Source organism: Convolutriloba macropyga, chromosome 3 (genome assembly GCF_964194025.1).
Source record: "Convolutriloba macropyga chromosome 3, txConMacr16.3, whole genome shotgun sequence".
Classification (NCBI taxonomy): domain Eukaryota; kingdom Metazoa; phylum Xenacoelomorpha; order Acoela; family Convolutidae; genus Convolutriloba; species Convolutriloba macropyga.
In genome coordinates this window covers 408,977-425,033 of record NC_134470.1, presented here as the reverse complement: position 1 = coordinate 425,033, position 16,057 = coordinate 408,977, and the positions used below count along the sequence as shown (strand labels likewise).

At 36.8% G+C, this 16,057-nt stretch overlaps 1 protein-coding gene across 3 annotated transcripts in view; it reads left to right on the top strand.

The window, feature by feature from the left end:
• The window catches only part of LOC142336768 (uncharacterized), a 65,956-nt gene that overhangs the window by 47,301 nt on the left and 2,598 nt on the right, over window positions 1-16,057 (top strand). For all 3 annotated transcript variants that reach the window (XM_075385681.1, XM_075385679.1, XM_075385680.1), the window contains exons 2-5: window positions 564-900; window positions 3,194-3,360; window positions 7,813-8,006; window positions 13,197-13,383. In XM_075385681.1, coding sequence (XP_075241796.1) covers window positions 564-900; window positions 3,194-3,360; window positions 7,813-8,006; window positions 13,197-13,383 — 885 coding nt within the window. The remainder of the gene's footprint in view (window positions 1-563; window positions 901-3,193; window positions 3,361-7,812; window positions 8,007-13,196; window positions 13,384-16,057) is intronic.

Here is a 16,057-nt window from a genome sequence, read left to right as displayed (position 1 = left end):
CTTTGTGCATGTGTGGTGTACCCAGCAACCACATTTGTCGCACCCAATAGAATTTGTAGTTTCATCAACTGTTGAAGAGCAATGTGGACATGTTAAGTCTGAACCACTCTTGGTTGTCTTTGTCCTTGTCATATTTCGCATACAATCTATTTAATAAGTAATAATTTAATTAAATAAGTAATTAAATAAGTAATTTAATAAGTTTTCTGCCAACGCACAAGAAAATTGTAAAAAATGCTTCAAAGTCTAATCATCTGAATATGTCGTTGATATTTCCTATGATTCAATTTATGAACCGGGAAGTAAATATCATTAAAAGACATACCGATTCCAAATCAAACCTATCCCACTTTCAAAGAGAGTGGCTGCAAATTATAGACAAACTAAAAGCATTAAGTATAAAGAAGGGCACGATGTGTTAATTTTACAAAATTTATTATCATACAACAGTAGAATCCGGTATTCAAATAGATTTACTCTAATTTACTCTAATTTTAGAACCAGAGACTAATTTTATAAACAGTAGACGCCTAAATTGATATCATATTTGCAACTTTTTGCAGATAACTAACTACTCGTTTCCGACAACCGATGACCCAGACAATGATTTGAGTCACTACTCTGCACTCGCGCGCACTATCAATGGAGTTTCAACGTTGATCGCCATTTTTGGCTTCGTGGGAAACTTTCTCACTTTCGTCACTGCGACCAAAATGGGCGAAAAGGACAGTTCTTCGGGCAACTTGTTCATGCGCAGCCTGGCGATTGCCGACTCGGTTTCACTGGTGAGGGCGGGAGTGCTGGTGTCGGCGCTTCCTTTCATTGGGTTCAACATTGTACATGTGAACAGAGTTGTGTGCAAGGTCGTGGGTTTCTACGCTTGGTTTGGGACTATTACAGGTAAATTATAATATATAATTTACATTTGAGAATAAGTCAATAAAGTTTACATAAATTTTAAAGATAAGTTATAAACATAAATGAACCGGATCTTTGAGACGGAAGCATAATATTCCATTGAACACAAAATTAGGAAAATTTATGGCATAGTTTTTTGGCATAGAAGTATTAGGCAATTGAGAATTATCTGATATTAAACTTCAAATTTTAAATCCCGGGTCCAGAAAAAAATTGGAAAAATATGTAAGATAAGCGGTGATAAGTTGGTTTTTTCACCGCAAATTTCGTACATCATTTTGCGGTGAAATACGGTGAATGCGTTGAAATTATGTAAGTTCACCGCTAGAGTAAGCGGTGAGCTTACAAAAATTCACCACATTTCACCGATTACTAAAAGTAACCGTCCTTGCGCGGATTCGAACGAACCTCTCACCTCCTTCATGTCAGCTACATCTTCTTCCACTGGCCCACTTCTCACTATAATCCTCCATATTTGTTTTGAATTTGAATCAAAATCAGTCTACTTTTGGTAAATCATGCGCGCTGAATTTAGCAGTTAAGTTTTGTAAGCTTTGCGGTTCTTATCGGTGAACTTTTTGCCACCACATTTGCCCGGTAGTGGTGAATTTTTATTTCACTGCAACCAGCCGAAAGTGGTCAAAACAAGAACTCGCCGCTAAATTCACCACTTCACCTCATTCATTGCTTTGCGTTGAAAATTTGGCGTTTTTCCCGGATATTTGGAAAATCTAGCTTATCTTTGCTTTTGAAATCAGAGCTATTAGTTTACCCCCAACCCCCGTTGTATGATTCAGAAAGATTTAGCCTTAGATCTTGATAATTTTCAAATTGAAGAAAAATCAGATTCAAAAAAGACTTCATAAGATTCCAAATAACGCTTTTCAGTTCTAAGAGATTTAGTTTTTAATTTTTATTTTCCAAACAAGTTCTGTCCGACTTTAGAACGTAAAAATCAAGCGAATACAGATTTTTCGCAAAGAAAAATTGGCGTACTGACAAATCTGTTGCTTTGCGCTATGCCAAAAGAACAGAAAAGTACTAACTAAGAAATGTGAATTTCCCAGATTTATTTTGACAATCAGAATTGAGGGTCAAAACACAACCAAAAGAATCTTGAATATTTTGGAGACTCTCTTGATAAAATTTTGAACTTTCAGGAAGAAGTGAAAAATGGCTTAAAGAAAATTGCATGTATAAAAAGAGCTATTGATTCAATAAAGATATCATTCTCGTTACATACCAGAATTAGGCTTCTGAAAGCCTTGGTACTCTATTAGTCTTAGATCTTGAATACAGTGCCTTACTATGATTAACTAACATCAGACAATCATTGTTAATGTCATTAGAAGAACAGTTGAATTGGGCTATTAGGGCATGTGCGGGTCGAAAAAATTGAAACAACAATACCAGACACTGCCAATCCAGTATCTCTGGAAAGCGAAATAAACTTTGTATGTATTCGAAAATTTCATAAAGCCACTCCGTGTTTCTCATAATCTGAATGTGCCAACAGTGAAACACCATCAAAGCAAACGATCAAGAAAGATTCATTCTGTCCTCAAGTGTCAAACTAACTAATTAAGAAACTGTTTTTTCGACAGTGCAGCAAATTCATGGAATGATTTTTATAATATCTATTGGTTTTAACAAAAACGAAAAGCTACAGAATGTTAAGAAGATAATTTTTGAACATTTCACTTAGAAATTCCATTCTTCTCATAATGTTGGATATGGAGACCTGTCATGGAGAGAGTAAGTTTTTGTGATCTAAAATTTGCCCGGAAATCGAATTCTTTTTCTTTCGGTAATTTATATCATTAGTATTTATACACTACCATTGCCACGCTATAACATATCTGACATTGGAATTCAAGTATTTTTTTTATTTTCTTTTGGTTCGCTACGTGCACCTTTAGTCGCCAAGGAAACATTTTTTTTTCACCGAACTGCAAAAATGCTGTCCCATCTATTTTTTTAAAATTCAGCTTTGTCTAGCATAAACACAGCTGAAACAATTATTTTATACTACTTTAATGAAAAGATTTTTTGTCAAACTCTACAGCGATAAAAGGATTTAAGTACCACATAAACAGTCCTGGGATTTTAATTTTCCGAAGTTTGTTCCACCAAATGTTATGCTCACGTTAATATGCGCACCCAGGATTCGACCTTGGCTTATGAGTTTTGAGTTGAGGACCTCAAAAGGCAATAGTACGTGATGGCGCAATAGGCGCACGTGTTGATTTTTTTATTCCAATTGTTTTTGTTTCAGCCAACTTCATGCTTGTGGCTCTCTCCATGGACAGAGTGCTGGCTGTGTGGGCTCCCATTGCTTATTTCCAGAGGGCAAAGCGGTCATACGCACTGGCTGTGGCTCTGTCTATTCCCACGTTTGCGTTCGTCATCTCAGCACCAACTGCGGTCATCGTAGACATCAAGGTAATTACCTTTAATATAGCGGTGAAATTGCATATTATAGCGGTGAATTGTGGTGAATTTTTGTAAGTTCGGTGCTTACTCTAACGGTTAAATAATTTACCGCAATTTACAGCAAAATTCTGTACAAAATTTGCGGTGAAATAAAACTTTTCACCGCTTATCTATATTTTTCCGAATTTTCCCCGACCCGGGAAGTAAACAATACAGAGATTAATTTGGAATTTTGGACAAACTAGTAAATTTCGGTTCGTACTAAATGTCACATCTTCCGCGCTAGGACAATAGATCAAAAGCACAACATGGAAAACCGAATGTTGGAGAAAAGAACAAATGTGAAATTATTCGAATAATTTCACATTTGTTCTTTTCTCCAACATTCGGTTTTCCATGTTGTGCTTTTGGCAAATTGCGTATTGGCAAATCAGATTTAAGCGCTCATTTTTTATACAACGCATAACATATTCGGTCGTGATATTTTGTTCGGTTATGATGGATTAATATCAACTCCAAAGTGCGGCTCAGGCATGGCCATGGCCCGCATGGTCAGATGCGGTATCTGTGTGCAAACTGGCAAATAGCGCTTACCTTTTGGCCAATGAAGATTATTTGATTTTTGATCTATTGTCCCAATATTATTGTTTTCGATCTATTGTCCTTTCGATATTTTGTACGGATACCAACACCTTCTTGCTTAGTATTGATTTAAAGATATCGTAGTCTCTTTTTTCTAGGAATATCTGGGAGCCTATCAAATATTGAACTTGCATTATTTTCTTGAATTACTTTATTTTAATATACCGACATTTCGACGCCAAAAAGCAAAAAACAGCATCAACAACACAAAATATAAAACGTATGACAAGATCAAAGTTGCTAATCTAGTCTCCTTTAGAAAAATTTACTTCGTAACTTACTTGAATCTCCACAAGGGATGACGATAATTTCATTGAACCAAATCAATGGACTGATTTGGAATTTCATTTAAACTGATCAATAGATCTTGATAATTTCATTGAAACCCATGAACGAATCACGATAACTTCAATGAACCAAATCAAAAGAATTTAATCATTTCCTTCAATCTCATCATTGTGCTATGATAAATTCCTTGAATCTCATTAATGGATAATGATAAAATTATTGAGCTCAAAAATGGTTCATGGTGCTTTCCTTAACTACTTTTTGGGGAGTATGTACTTTTTAGGGCTAACTGTTTTATGGGACTAAATATTTAAAGTTCCGCTTGTAGACCAGAAAGGTGGATAATAATTAAGTACTGTTTTTTAGAAGCTAAATGTATGCTGAAAAACATGATCAACTTCTTGAAAGCACTGGAAGAATCAGAAATGCGGAGGACTCGGTAGCATAAAATTTTGGCTCCTTTTAAAGAATATTTTAAGCTTTTAAGACGTTGTTAAAAAACAGTCTTTTCATTTTTATTTGTGCGTGGTAACGCTTTTTACTGCAATCAAAAGGGTTGTCTATTATGTTAATGAAGCATTGTGGTAATCTCAGCTAAGAATCTAGTTCCGCTTAAAAAGTCGAGAGAATTTCAATTTGTCGTAGGAGAACAGATATGGTGACAGAATAATACGGAAAGAAATAAAAAACATACTTTTAAAAAGTGTTTTCATTGGCCTGCCTACAAAATGACAAGTTATCTCTGTTACTAAAGAAATCTCTATTAAAAATGATTAGAAAGACCGAATACAACATAAATTAACCTTACGCCCACCCCCTTTGTGGTTATATAACGTATACCCAGCCCACCCGTAATACCATATGTAGGTGTATATAAGAACGAGCTTTGTATCAATTGATCATCATATTTTCATTCAAAATAAATTAATGGTTCTTTGTAATTTCATTGAATCTCCACAAAGAAATGACGATAATTTCATTGAACTAAATCAATGGACTCATTTTGATTTTTTATTGAAACCGATCAATAGATGTTGATAACTTCATTGAAACCCATTAATGAATCACGATAACTTCATTGAACCAAATCAATAAACTTTAATAATTTCGTTGAGTCTCATCAATGGATAATGATGAATTGATTGATCTCTTAAATGGTTCATGGTGCTTTCATAATCAAAACTACTTTATGGCAGTAAAATTTAGCGTGCCGCTTGTAACCCAGAAAAATGGATGAAAATGAGGTACTGTTTTTTGGGAGCCAAATGTATACCTTAAAACAGGATCAAACAGGATCAAAACGTAGGATAAATCAGAACTGCGGAGGGCTTGGTAGCTTAAAACTTTCGCCCCTTTTTAAAGAACATTTTAAGCCTTTATGACGTTGTTTAATAACAGTCTTTTTATGTTTATTTGTTGTTCGTGGTAACGCTTTTCACCGCAATCATTGTTGTTGTCTGTTCTGTTTATGAAGCAATTTGGCGATCACAACTAAAAATCTTGTTCCGCATAAAAGGTCGAAAAATGTCAACTTAACGTAGGAGAACAGATATGGTGACAGATTAATGAGGAATGAAAGATAAAACATACTTTACATTGTGTTTTCCTTGGCCTGCTTACAAAGTGACAAGTTATCTCTTTTAAAAATGAAAAGAAAGCCCGAATACAACATGAATTAACTTTACGCCATCCCCTTAGTGGTCACATAACGTATACCCATCCCCACCCGCAATATCATAATTGGGGGCTACCCAGGATGAGGTCCTTGACTCAAGAAATGTATTGACCAGCCACTCCAGACCGACCATACCCAAAAATAGACATTGGCCAGACCGATCAGACTTTGGTCACCATTGGCCAGATTGAACAGACTTTGCTCAGACCTTTAACCAGACCTAGCAAACCCTAGGCCACACCGTTGTCCCGACCATGGTCCAGGCGGAGCAGACCCTAGGTCAGACCGTTGTCCAGACCATTGTCCAGACGGAGCAGACCCTAGGTCAGACCGTTGTCCAGATCATTGTCCAGACGGAGCAGACCCTAGGTCAGACCGTTGTCCAGATCATTGTCCAGACGGAACAGACCCTAGGTCAGACCGTTGTCCAGACCATTGTCCAGACGGAACAGACTCTAGGTCAGACCGTTGTCCAGACCATTGTCCAGAAGGAACAGACCCTAGGTCAGACCGTTGTCCAGACCATTGTCCAGACGGAGCAGACCCTAGGTCAGACCGTTGTCCAGACCATTGTCCAGACGGAGCAGACCCTAGGTTAGACCGTTGTCCAGATCATTGTCCAGACGGAACAGACCCTAGGTCAGACCGTTGTCCAGATCATTGTCCAGACGGAACAGACCCTAGGTCAGACCGTTGTCCAGACCATTGTCCAGAAGGAACAGACCCTAGGTCAGACCGTTGTCCAGATCATTGTCCAGAAGGAACAGACCCTAGGTCAGACCGTTGGCCAGACCATTGTCCAGAAGGAACAGACCCTAGGTCAGACCGTTGTCCAGACCATTGTCCAGAAGGAACAGACCCTAGGTCAGACCGTTGTCCAGACCATTGTCCAGAAGGAACAGACCCTTGGTCAGACCGTTGTCCAGACCATTGTCCAGACGGAACAGACCCTAGGTCAGACCGTTGTCCAGACCATTGTCCAGAAGGAACAGACCCTAGGTCAGATCGTTGTCCAGACCATTGTCCAGAAGGAACAGACCCTAGGTCAGACCGTTGTCCAGATCATTGTCCAGAAGGAACAGACCCTAGGTCAGACCGTTGGCCAGACCATTGTCCAGAAGGAACAGACCCTAGGTCAGACCGTTGTCCAGACCATTGTCCAGAAGGAACAGACCCTAGGTCAGACCGTTGTCCAGACCATTGTCCAGAAGGAACAGACCCTAGGTCAGACCGTTGTCCAGACCATTGTCCAGAAGGAACAGACCCTAGGTCAGACCGTTGTCCAGGCCATTGTCCAGAAGGAACAGACCCTAGGTCAGACCGTTGTGAAGAAATGTGGCTTTAGCCCAGACCAAACAGAACAGACCGAAATGTGGCTGGTGGCCAGACGAAACAGACCGAATTCTGGTATTGGCCAGACTGAAGGCGCGAACTATTTTTTTTCCAGAACATTGAGTTGGGTCGCATTGTCCGCGACCCAAGTCGGCCTGGCCAATACCTGCTTTGGGTTGTGGACCCTCTCCCGGGTGTATTTTGCTTGGGTGCTATATGATGCAAGATGAACCTCTTTTCACAATCAAAAGCAATTCCCGGGTCGAGGAAAAACCGTAAAAATATGTAAGATAAGCAAGCGGTGAACAGTCGTTTTTTTTCACCGCAAATTTCGTACATAATTTTGCGGTGAAATTATGTAATTTCATCGCTATAGTAAGCGATGAACTTGCAAAAATTCACCACGTTTCACTTCTGACTACAATTTACCACTCACATAACACAATAATGACCTTTGTTCTCAATTCAAGTCAAATTCACTCTACTAATAATGCCTTGGATGCGTTGTGTTGTTTTAACTTCAGGACGACTACTGTATTGCGAGAGGCTACGAGGCATACATTGGGTTGCTCACACTGGTTGTGATGTTGCTGCTTCCCACTGTGACTGTTATGGTTACCACTCTGGCCATAGTATGCAAGATAAGATCAGTCGCAAATTCCATGGTCACTACCAACAGTAACAAGGATGAAAAAAATGCCAAAGAGGACAACGCCGGGTCGATTTTCACCTTATATGGCGCATATACGTTTTAAACTTTTTAAAAAATACAGAGAGCTTAAAATTATTGGAAACAAAACATTCTGACATGGGCTCATTATCAACTAATACGCCAGATTTTTTGCTATTGTTCCCGTTCTGGCTTTTTTCACCGAACAATTTCACGGGATCATACCTCTGTTGTGAGGTCACAAACAGATCAAAAACGACGTCATACAAATCATAACTGATTTCAGAAAAAGCCTATGTCATCTTATCGGTCATGAGCCCCAATAAAATAGTTTTTCGCATGATCGAATGAAATTTTAAACACAATCTCAATACTTCATACGGGAATTGTGAGTACTGTTTTATGTGTCAAATAAGACCTTGTATTGTTACCGAGAAGTTTACACGAGTTCTTTCAAAAGCAAGAAGTTTTGCAACTTTTGCGTAGCCCCAAATTTTGTTTTGTGATTCTTCTGAGAAATATAAAAATTAGATATGGTAATTTTATATCTTCAAAAAGTCAAGAAATTCATTATTGAACATGTATGATTACTAAGAATTGTTTAGTTATGTCCGATTACCAAGAATTTTGTATGATTATCAAGCGTGCTCGCCGATTATTTTTCATCATGAGTAGGCAATTCATCAAACTAAGCTGAATAAATTACTATCATTTTTTCCATTGTATTTATACTCAAATCGAAAACTTCATACTGAATGCTCTTAAATCCTTGCAGTTTGACGACAAAGAAATTTCTCAAGCTTGGGAAACAAAAGGCGCGCAATTTGTCCATGAAAACAGTATTTTTCGCGACGAGAACCCCACCATAGGTTGTTCTGTTTCCAACTTTTGTGCGACTAAAAGTCTTTTTTGAAACATTTTCATTATGCGATTGAAATTACGATTGTTTACTGCCTCGAAGCTCTTTCTAACTAAAAGTTCAACATAGATTCAGAAAGAAAAACAAATTTAAGGAATACAAAGATTTCTGATATATTCTTTAAACAAAATCTGTCAACAGATCGTTTGATGGATTATTTATTTTTATTTTTTTATTTTTATTTGTTATGTTGAGTAGTTTTTGAAAACTCAGCGCAACTAGTTCACATTCTTAATCCTTAAAGTTTCCTTTTTAAGGCAATAACGAACAAGACAACTTGATAACGGCTAGAGCTGTTTTTCTGTTGTACATTATAGTTTTGCCAATCTTCCATTCAAAGAAACAGATTTCTAAACAAGTACAATCAGGAAAATTCTTTGTTAGAAACGAACCGAATGAAAAATGAAGAGTTGATTTTTTTAGTCCTAAAAAATGAAGAGGAATAGTGAGCGACAAAAAATGTGAGGACAATTAAAAACATGTTTTAACTTATCCCATTAGAGGGTGCTCTAAAAAAACGCAGAGCTTTGACCAGTCTCATTGCGAATTGTTTGAAAAACTTAAGCAGTGAATTTAATTCTGAGAAAATGTTTCAAGCTACTTTCCAAGACTAAGAAAATGATTTCTAGTGGCGCGAAGCGGAATTTGATAATAAATTTGTATTTAAAATTTCGACTTCAAATTTCGTCAATTCGTCTTAGAATTTCTCAATTTTTTAGAATGATTTTGGTCTGATAGCTTACCTAAGAACAGGTTTCATTGGAAGCAATGAAAAATTAAATTTTGCTTTTTTCCTCGGGCTTTTTTCCAACCAAGCTTTTAACAAGTAGATACTCTGTGCTGTACCTGTCTTAAATTATCCCAGATAAACCAAGTGGTTAGCGGTTCTGGAAAATGGACCTCACGCATAAAACCGCCTGTTTATAAAAGCAAACAAAACCCACGGAAGAAAGCCGGAAATAAACCCAGAAGGAATAAAAACCCGATGTTATCATTGAAAAAGACATTGAGATTGAAATGAAAACCATCAAAGCAAAACAAAAACACGCGTGCCTAAAATATTTTGTGATATTCACGATCTGCATTACGCATTCACGCTTTAACTTTAAAAACATAGATTTCAGTGTCACCAAAGGGATATGGTTCAATCAGTTTTCTTTCAAAAAATTTTTCTCAAGGTTTCTCCAAAATATGAGGTTCATACGCCGAAAAAAGGGATCAGAGAGATGGGGCCCTAAAAATCTACCAGGACTAAAAAATCACTAAGCATAGTATCGTCTAAGCCACAATTTTAAGCCTTCATATCCGTGAGCATCCGTTGTGCATCCGTTGAGCAGTCAAAAGGGGACAGTGCTTATAGGGTTGAGAACCCATCCTCCGTGCTATGGTACCCAACCAAAGTGATGGTGCTCTCTCTTCACCTACTGTTGGGGAGCGGACAACCATCGTTCAGGTAATAGGAAGAGTTTGTGTTGTTGATAAACTGTATAAACCAAACTTTTAATCTTATTTGACTGCTTTTGATTCGTTCTTTTAGCACGTGCTGTATCAAAGGCGTCTACAAACATTCCACAGTAATCAATTTGTCGTCTTCATACAATTACTGTGACATGATTGCAAGAAAATTTCAAACCAAGCCCATTCTACAAAAAGCAAACTTGAAATCAACAACCATTGTTCCAATTAAATGGAAAATACTTACAAATTCTGTTACCTTAAAACCAACAAAGAAGTAACAAAGCTTATATATTAGTTTTGCTTATATTTAGAATAGGGAGCCCAAAATAGTACTAATAGGGAGTGCAACTCATGACGGAACAAAACACATTGCAAGTACCATTTGTGGACCATTTATGACCAAGTAACGCGACGAGCGTCCTACCAACATACTCTCAAACCCGAGTCGACGCTAAGTGGGTCTTACAATATTAAAGACCGGATTAAAATTGCAATTTTACAAGAATATGCTTAAACTCAACGCATTCTATCAAACACTGTTTTAATCGCCAGCGCCGAGTCTGCGATTCAAATGTTACGTTGTGCACATCAAAAGACCTATCGGCCATATTAATTAACAACAAAGAGAATCTGGCCATTTCATAAGAAAGAGCGAATTTTTCGAAATCCGCGAGAAATACTTAATTAACAGGAAAGGCAATGAGTTCCTCGTTGAAGACCAAAATGTTTCTCAATAGGATTAATTTTTCTTGTTTTTGCAACAGAAGGCAATTTGCAATTGCTCAGTGATAACAAAGAATTGTTTGTCGATGGAACCATCAAAAGCTGTCCCGACAACTTTTGATCAGATCTTTACAGTGCTTTGCATCGGCAATGGAATAACAGCGCCTTGCATATATGCATTGTTGCAAGACAAAAAACAGGACACATGCGGCGTTTTTGGAGAACTTAAAAGCTGGTATAACGCACGCCGACACAAATGTGATGAATTTTGATTCTCAATAAAAGCCGCCACGGAAGTCTTAACCAACAATAAAGTTATTTGATGTTTTTTTTTCATTTGGTCAACGTCTATATAGAAAATTAGTTGAGTTGGGCTTCTGTGTTAAATATCGAAAGGACAAAAATTTCAGTTGCTTATCCACATGGTTGCAGAAATTGCATTTCCTCTCCCAAATATTTTGATTCTTGGTTCAAAATGCTTCAATCCGAAGCTCTGGATTTTGAGACTATTCTGAGAAAGGTTATATCGGCGAATCAACAGAAACGGGAGTAGGCAAAAACCACGTTTTTCTTTCACAATGTGGAACGTGTATCGTGAAACGATTCGGAACCTACCGAGAACCAAAAATTCAGTAGAAGTTTTCAATAGAGGTTTTGAAAGGAGGCTTGAAATTAACTAACCCTTTTTTGCAAAATTTTGGATCGATACACAGGAAACAAGTGCTTCACGAGTTTATTGTGGCACAACAGAAAAAGGGGAAGTAGGAAATTAAAAAAAGAGAGCGAGATTCATGGCAGAATAAAATGAAATATTTTTGCCGCACACGACTATCAACTATTAGAATACTTGCGAGCAGTTGTTTCAAACATGTCATTTTGAGAAATTGTTTCAATCTTTTAATTTCTCTCTTTGTAATTGTGTTAGAACATAATTCATTTATTTAATTTGTTTAATTTTAAATATTTTTGACAATCAAGTGGTGATTTAGTTCCGTGGGTTTTTTCCTACATAATTTTTGGCGGTTTTTTCTGTGGGTTTTTTTCCTAAACCCAATAAATGGCTCAGCTGAAATTTAGATATTCTTTAAAGAACAATGTTTTAAATTACACAGTTTTCTTTCGCAAACGTTTGCTAATTCTGCTCAAATTTGATGTTTTGATTCCATTATTTTTACACTCTTTTCCCTTTAACTTCAAATTCATTTCACTCAAAAATGTAGGTGATTAAAAAGCAGGTTTCTGTTTTTGTTTTTGTCTCAAATATTTTTTGATTAATTGCGTTGTACATTTAAAGCCTTGAGCTGTAAGTATAATGCTATTAGAAGCCGGAAACTCGTCTAAAGGCAACTTATAAAAGCTTGGGATCTTTTCCGTTTGTGCTCCCCCCCCCAGTACGTTATGCCCCCCCCCAGTTACAGAGCACGTGTCATTACATAGTAAATCATTATGTAAAAATATTGCACGTGCATGGGGGGTTTGCAAATAATATGCACCCACTAAGCTGGGGTGCGCAAACGGAAAAGATCCAAAGATTGATACATTTTTGGGAGTTTTTTCAAAAATGTCTGCAATGGCTTGCCACAAAAAAGAAAGCTAAAGAACATCAATTTTTCTGCGGCGCAAAACGTAATGGGGGGGGGGCACAAACGGTAAAGATCCCAGATTTCTTCTGCTCAGGAGCACGTGCTAATTTTGACATAGCAAAGTGCTATCTATATACAACCAAACATAATTTGAAAGTGGGATCATAAAAAATCTGTGGGGGAGGGAGGCAGAATATACCTCAAAGATATCAATGGCGTTTTGTCTGAACTCTCACTAAGTTCAACCAACCAATATATCTTATCAAACACACAATATTGATCACACGAAAGAATAAAAACAAAATGCAATTTTTTTCACGCTGAAAAAAAGCTACGTCCGAAAACTTAATTACAAATCGATTCGACTTGTTTTCACCCTGATTCGTATAACCTGGCATAATCTAACCCCATATAATTTCATCCCTCTATCTTTTCCGTGAAATAATTGGGTTGAAATGATACTGAAGGATTAAAAAATAGGGGTGAGAAAATGGCTCACATTTATATAGTTCCTAGTCGACCCGACTCGTCTCATTAACTTGAACAAAAACAAAGACTACCGGCGAAACAGGCAGAGAAAGAGCTTCAGAGGAAGAAACGGGAGAGAGACATGACTCTATCTCTCCTCTTTCTATCTGTTGGGTTCTTAATCAACATGGGAATGGCGTCTGTGTTGGTTGTGTTGGGAACTGGAAACTATGGATTCGACCAGAGTGTCGCCTCTCTTCTCATCAATTCTGTCGTAAGTGGTAACACTCGGAATAACTTACTTAGATTTGCCCAGAATGAAGCCAGGTATGGGATCATCATGAGTCAAGCCAAAGTTTTTTGTAAAATTTTGGGTCCAGCTGTAGTCTTTTGAGAAAAATCTGAGTCGAGCTAAAGTCCAGAATGTCTTAAAGTCCAGCTAAAGAATTTTCATAGCTCAAATGAGTCGAGTATGGTCTTTTCATAGTAGATTTGGGTCGACCATCGTCTTTTCATAAGTCTGTACCTATATATGGAGACTCAGGTATGAGCCAGACTGAGCGGCGCGACCAAAAATTTGTCCAGACTATGAGCTCGGTCGCCCTTGTCACGCTAGTCGAGACCCAGGTCCGTCTGGTCCATACCTCTCTTAGGTATAACTTCATCCCGGATGTTCACGCTTCAACGCATTGTCGGGAAAAAGATCACAATTGTATAAGTATTCCGGACAAAATCCATTAATTTTTAGAATCGATTTTAGAAAAAACCGCAAAAATGATCCGTAAAAATATTATGTTACGATTGCGACGATTTTTTTCGCGAAAAGATTTGATAAAAAAATTGCTGGAAATCTGATAATGAAAGCACAACATTGAGAAAAATAGAGTGAAAAAAAAACTGATGAAACCATCACAATGTTCTATCTGCTATGGCAGTGTTTTTAAAAAATTTTTTGTACAAGTTTTTTTTTCAGTGCGGTTGGCATATCAGATTTCTACTAACACGCGTTCTGGTCTTTTTTATCATTCTAGTCATGTTCGCCAACATACTCAATTAAATTAGTTCATTTTTTGCATCTCCGGTTACCTGACGGTCTTTGATCAAAAATTGCTGGACTTTACTAATGATACAACACAGAAAGCAATTTTTTTTCAACCTAATTAATATTTGAAAAGTGAATTAATGAGTGTTCCTTACAAAAATGATGTCTCTCCAAGAGAAGAGCCTCCAGATTTTTGCGATAAATTCTATAAATTCTGTAATTTTTTTCTTGAGGAAGTTTTGGCGAAAAGCAGCATTCATTTATTAAAATTTGTGGCAGTTAAGACCCTACTGATTATATTGGAGGATGGGATATCAGAAAACATTCGATTATGTAAGCACATTTTTTGCAGCAATTAGGCAAAAATTTTGAGCTAAAATTTTGGGGACAATTGGAGAATACCAATTAAAACACTCAAAAGCTGCATTTTGCCATCGCTTGACTCTATATAGCATAGTGAAGTTAACTCTGAAACTATATAGATTAAAGCAATAATTTTCTTTATTATGTTCTCCGATCTTTGGTCAATTTTTCGCCAAATACCTAAGCCCAAATGGTACCGAGGAGCAAAAACGTTGGAAAAAATTGGTACATTTCGCACGATTATTGTTAGCTTAGTTTGATGTAAAGATATTTGTTACGGACTTTTGAGTACTCCAATTAATCAAGTGGTTGTTGAAGTAACGCCCTAAAGCGTTGATATTGTCCACAAATTTTTTTGATTCAATATATTAGTCAAAATATTTATGAAATTTCGAAACCAGTTTTTAAGTGCTATTCTTCTTTAACAAGATATCCTATTTGATCGTTATTTGCCTTCGCTTTTTAGCTTTGATCGTATTTTCCTTTACCTTTACCTGCATTTCTATCGTTTCGGTTAGCATTCATTTTTGTAAAAAGAATCGTCATGTTTCTAAACTTCTCAACAAGTTCTCGTTCTTGAACCTAAACAGTATTTTTTACAATTAAAAGAAGTTGAATTTTATTGGGGTGCCCTCTTTTTTAAGATTGTTCACTCATTTTCATGACCTATGAAGACAAATTTGGGAAGTCATTGCGGTCACGTCGAAACAGGAAGTAGAGTGAAAAGCGAGTGGTTAGAAAAGAGTTTGAAAACGTTGTTTAAACGAAAATTTGATTTCTCCATTTTCGTTATTTCTTCACATGCGGCGATTTGACTTTAATTTACTCTATTTTTTTGAAACTTTTTCGACCAGATTTTGACATATTACCAGATTTTTTAAAATTGATTTCTTGCTCCAGTTATTGTCTATTCTAGGTCGAGTCTTTTTTTTATTATTTCAACTGTTAAAAGATTATTTCATTTTGGAGTGAAAAAAACTTTAACACTTGTCTGCCTTTTTGGTCAATGATGCTCAAGTTTGTTAGGCCAATAATCGAAAACAATTATAAAACCTAAAATTGACATGAAATACTGCTGACCTGAGTGATAAACAATAAAAGGATAAAATTTGCTTGTAAACTGACTGCTGTATGCACCAATATTTTCAAAATTCAACCAAAATATTTTGATCAAAACGGCTAGAGTGATGATACATTGCAAAACTCATGCCATTATATTTAATTACCGAGCTGATAGATGAGAGTGGCAAAACTAGTTCAATTAAGAAACGGAGGTAGATTTCTCAGTTATGTGGAAAGAACAATGAAAGAACCTCCAAAAAAGTGTTTTCTTTTGCTGTGAACAAGTTTGATGAAATGTTTTTTTGGAGGCTGTTGACATCACGACTAAGTTCAAACATACCTCTGAACTAGCAACAAAATGTAACAAAGTGCATTGTGCATTAACAATTTCCAAACAACAAATTTACCGCTTCCCTAGTCCAGCTTACACGTCTATCCTGTAAGATCTTCCAACATCTTGCAAGACATCTTGAAAGATAGC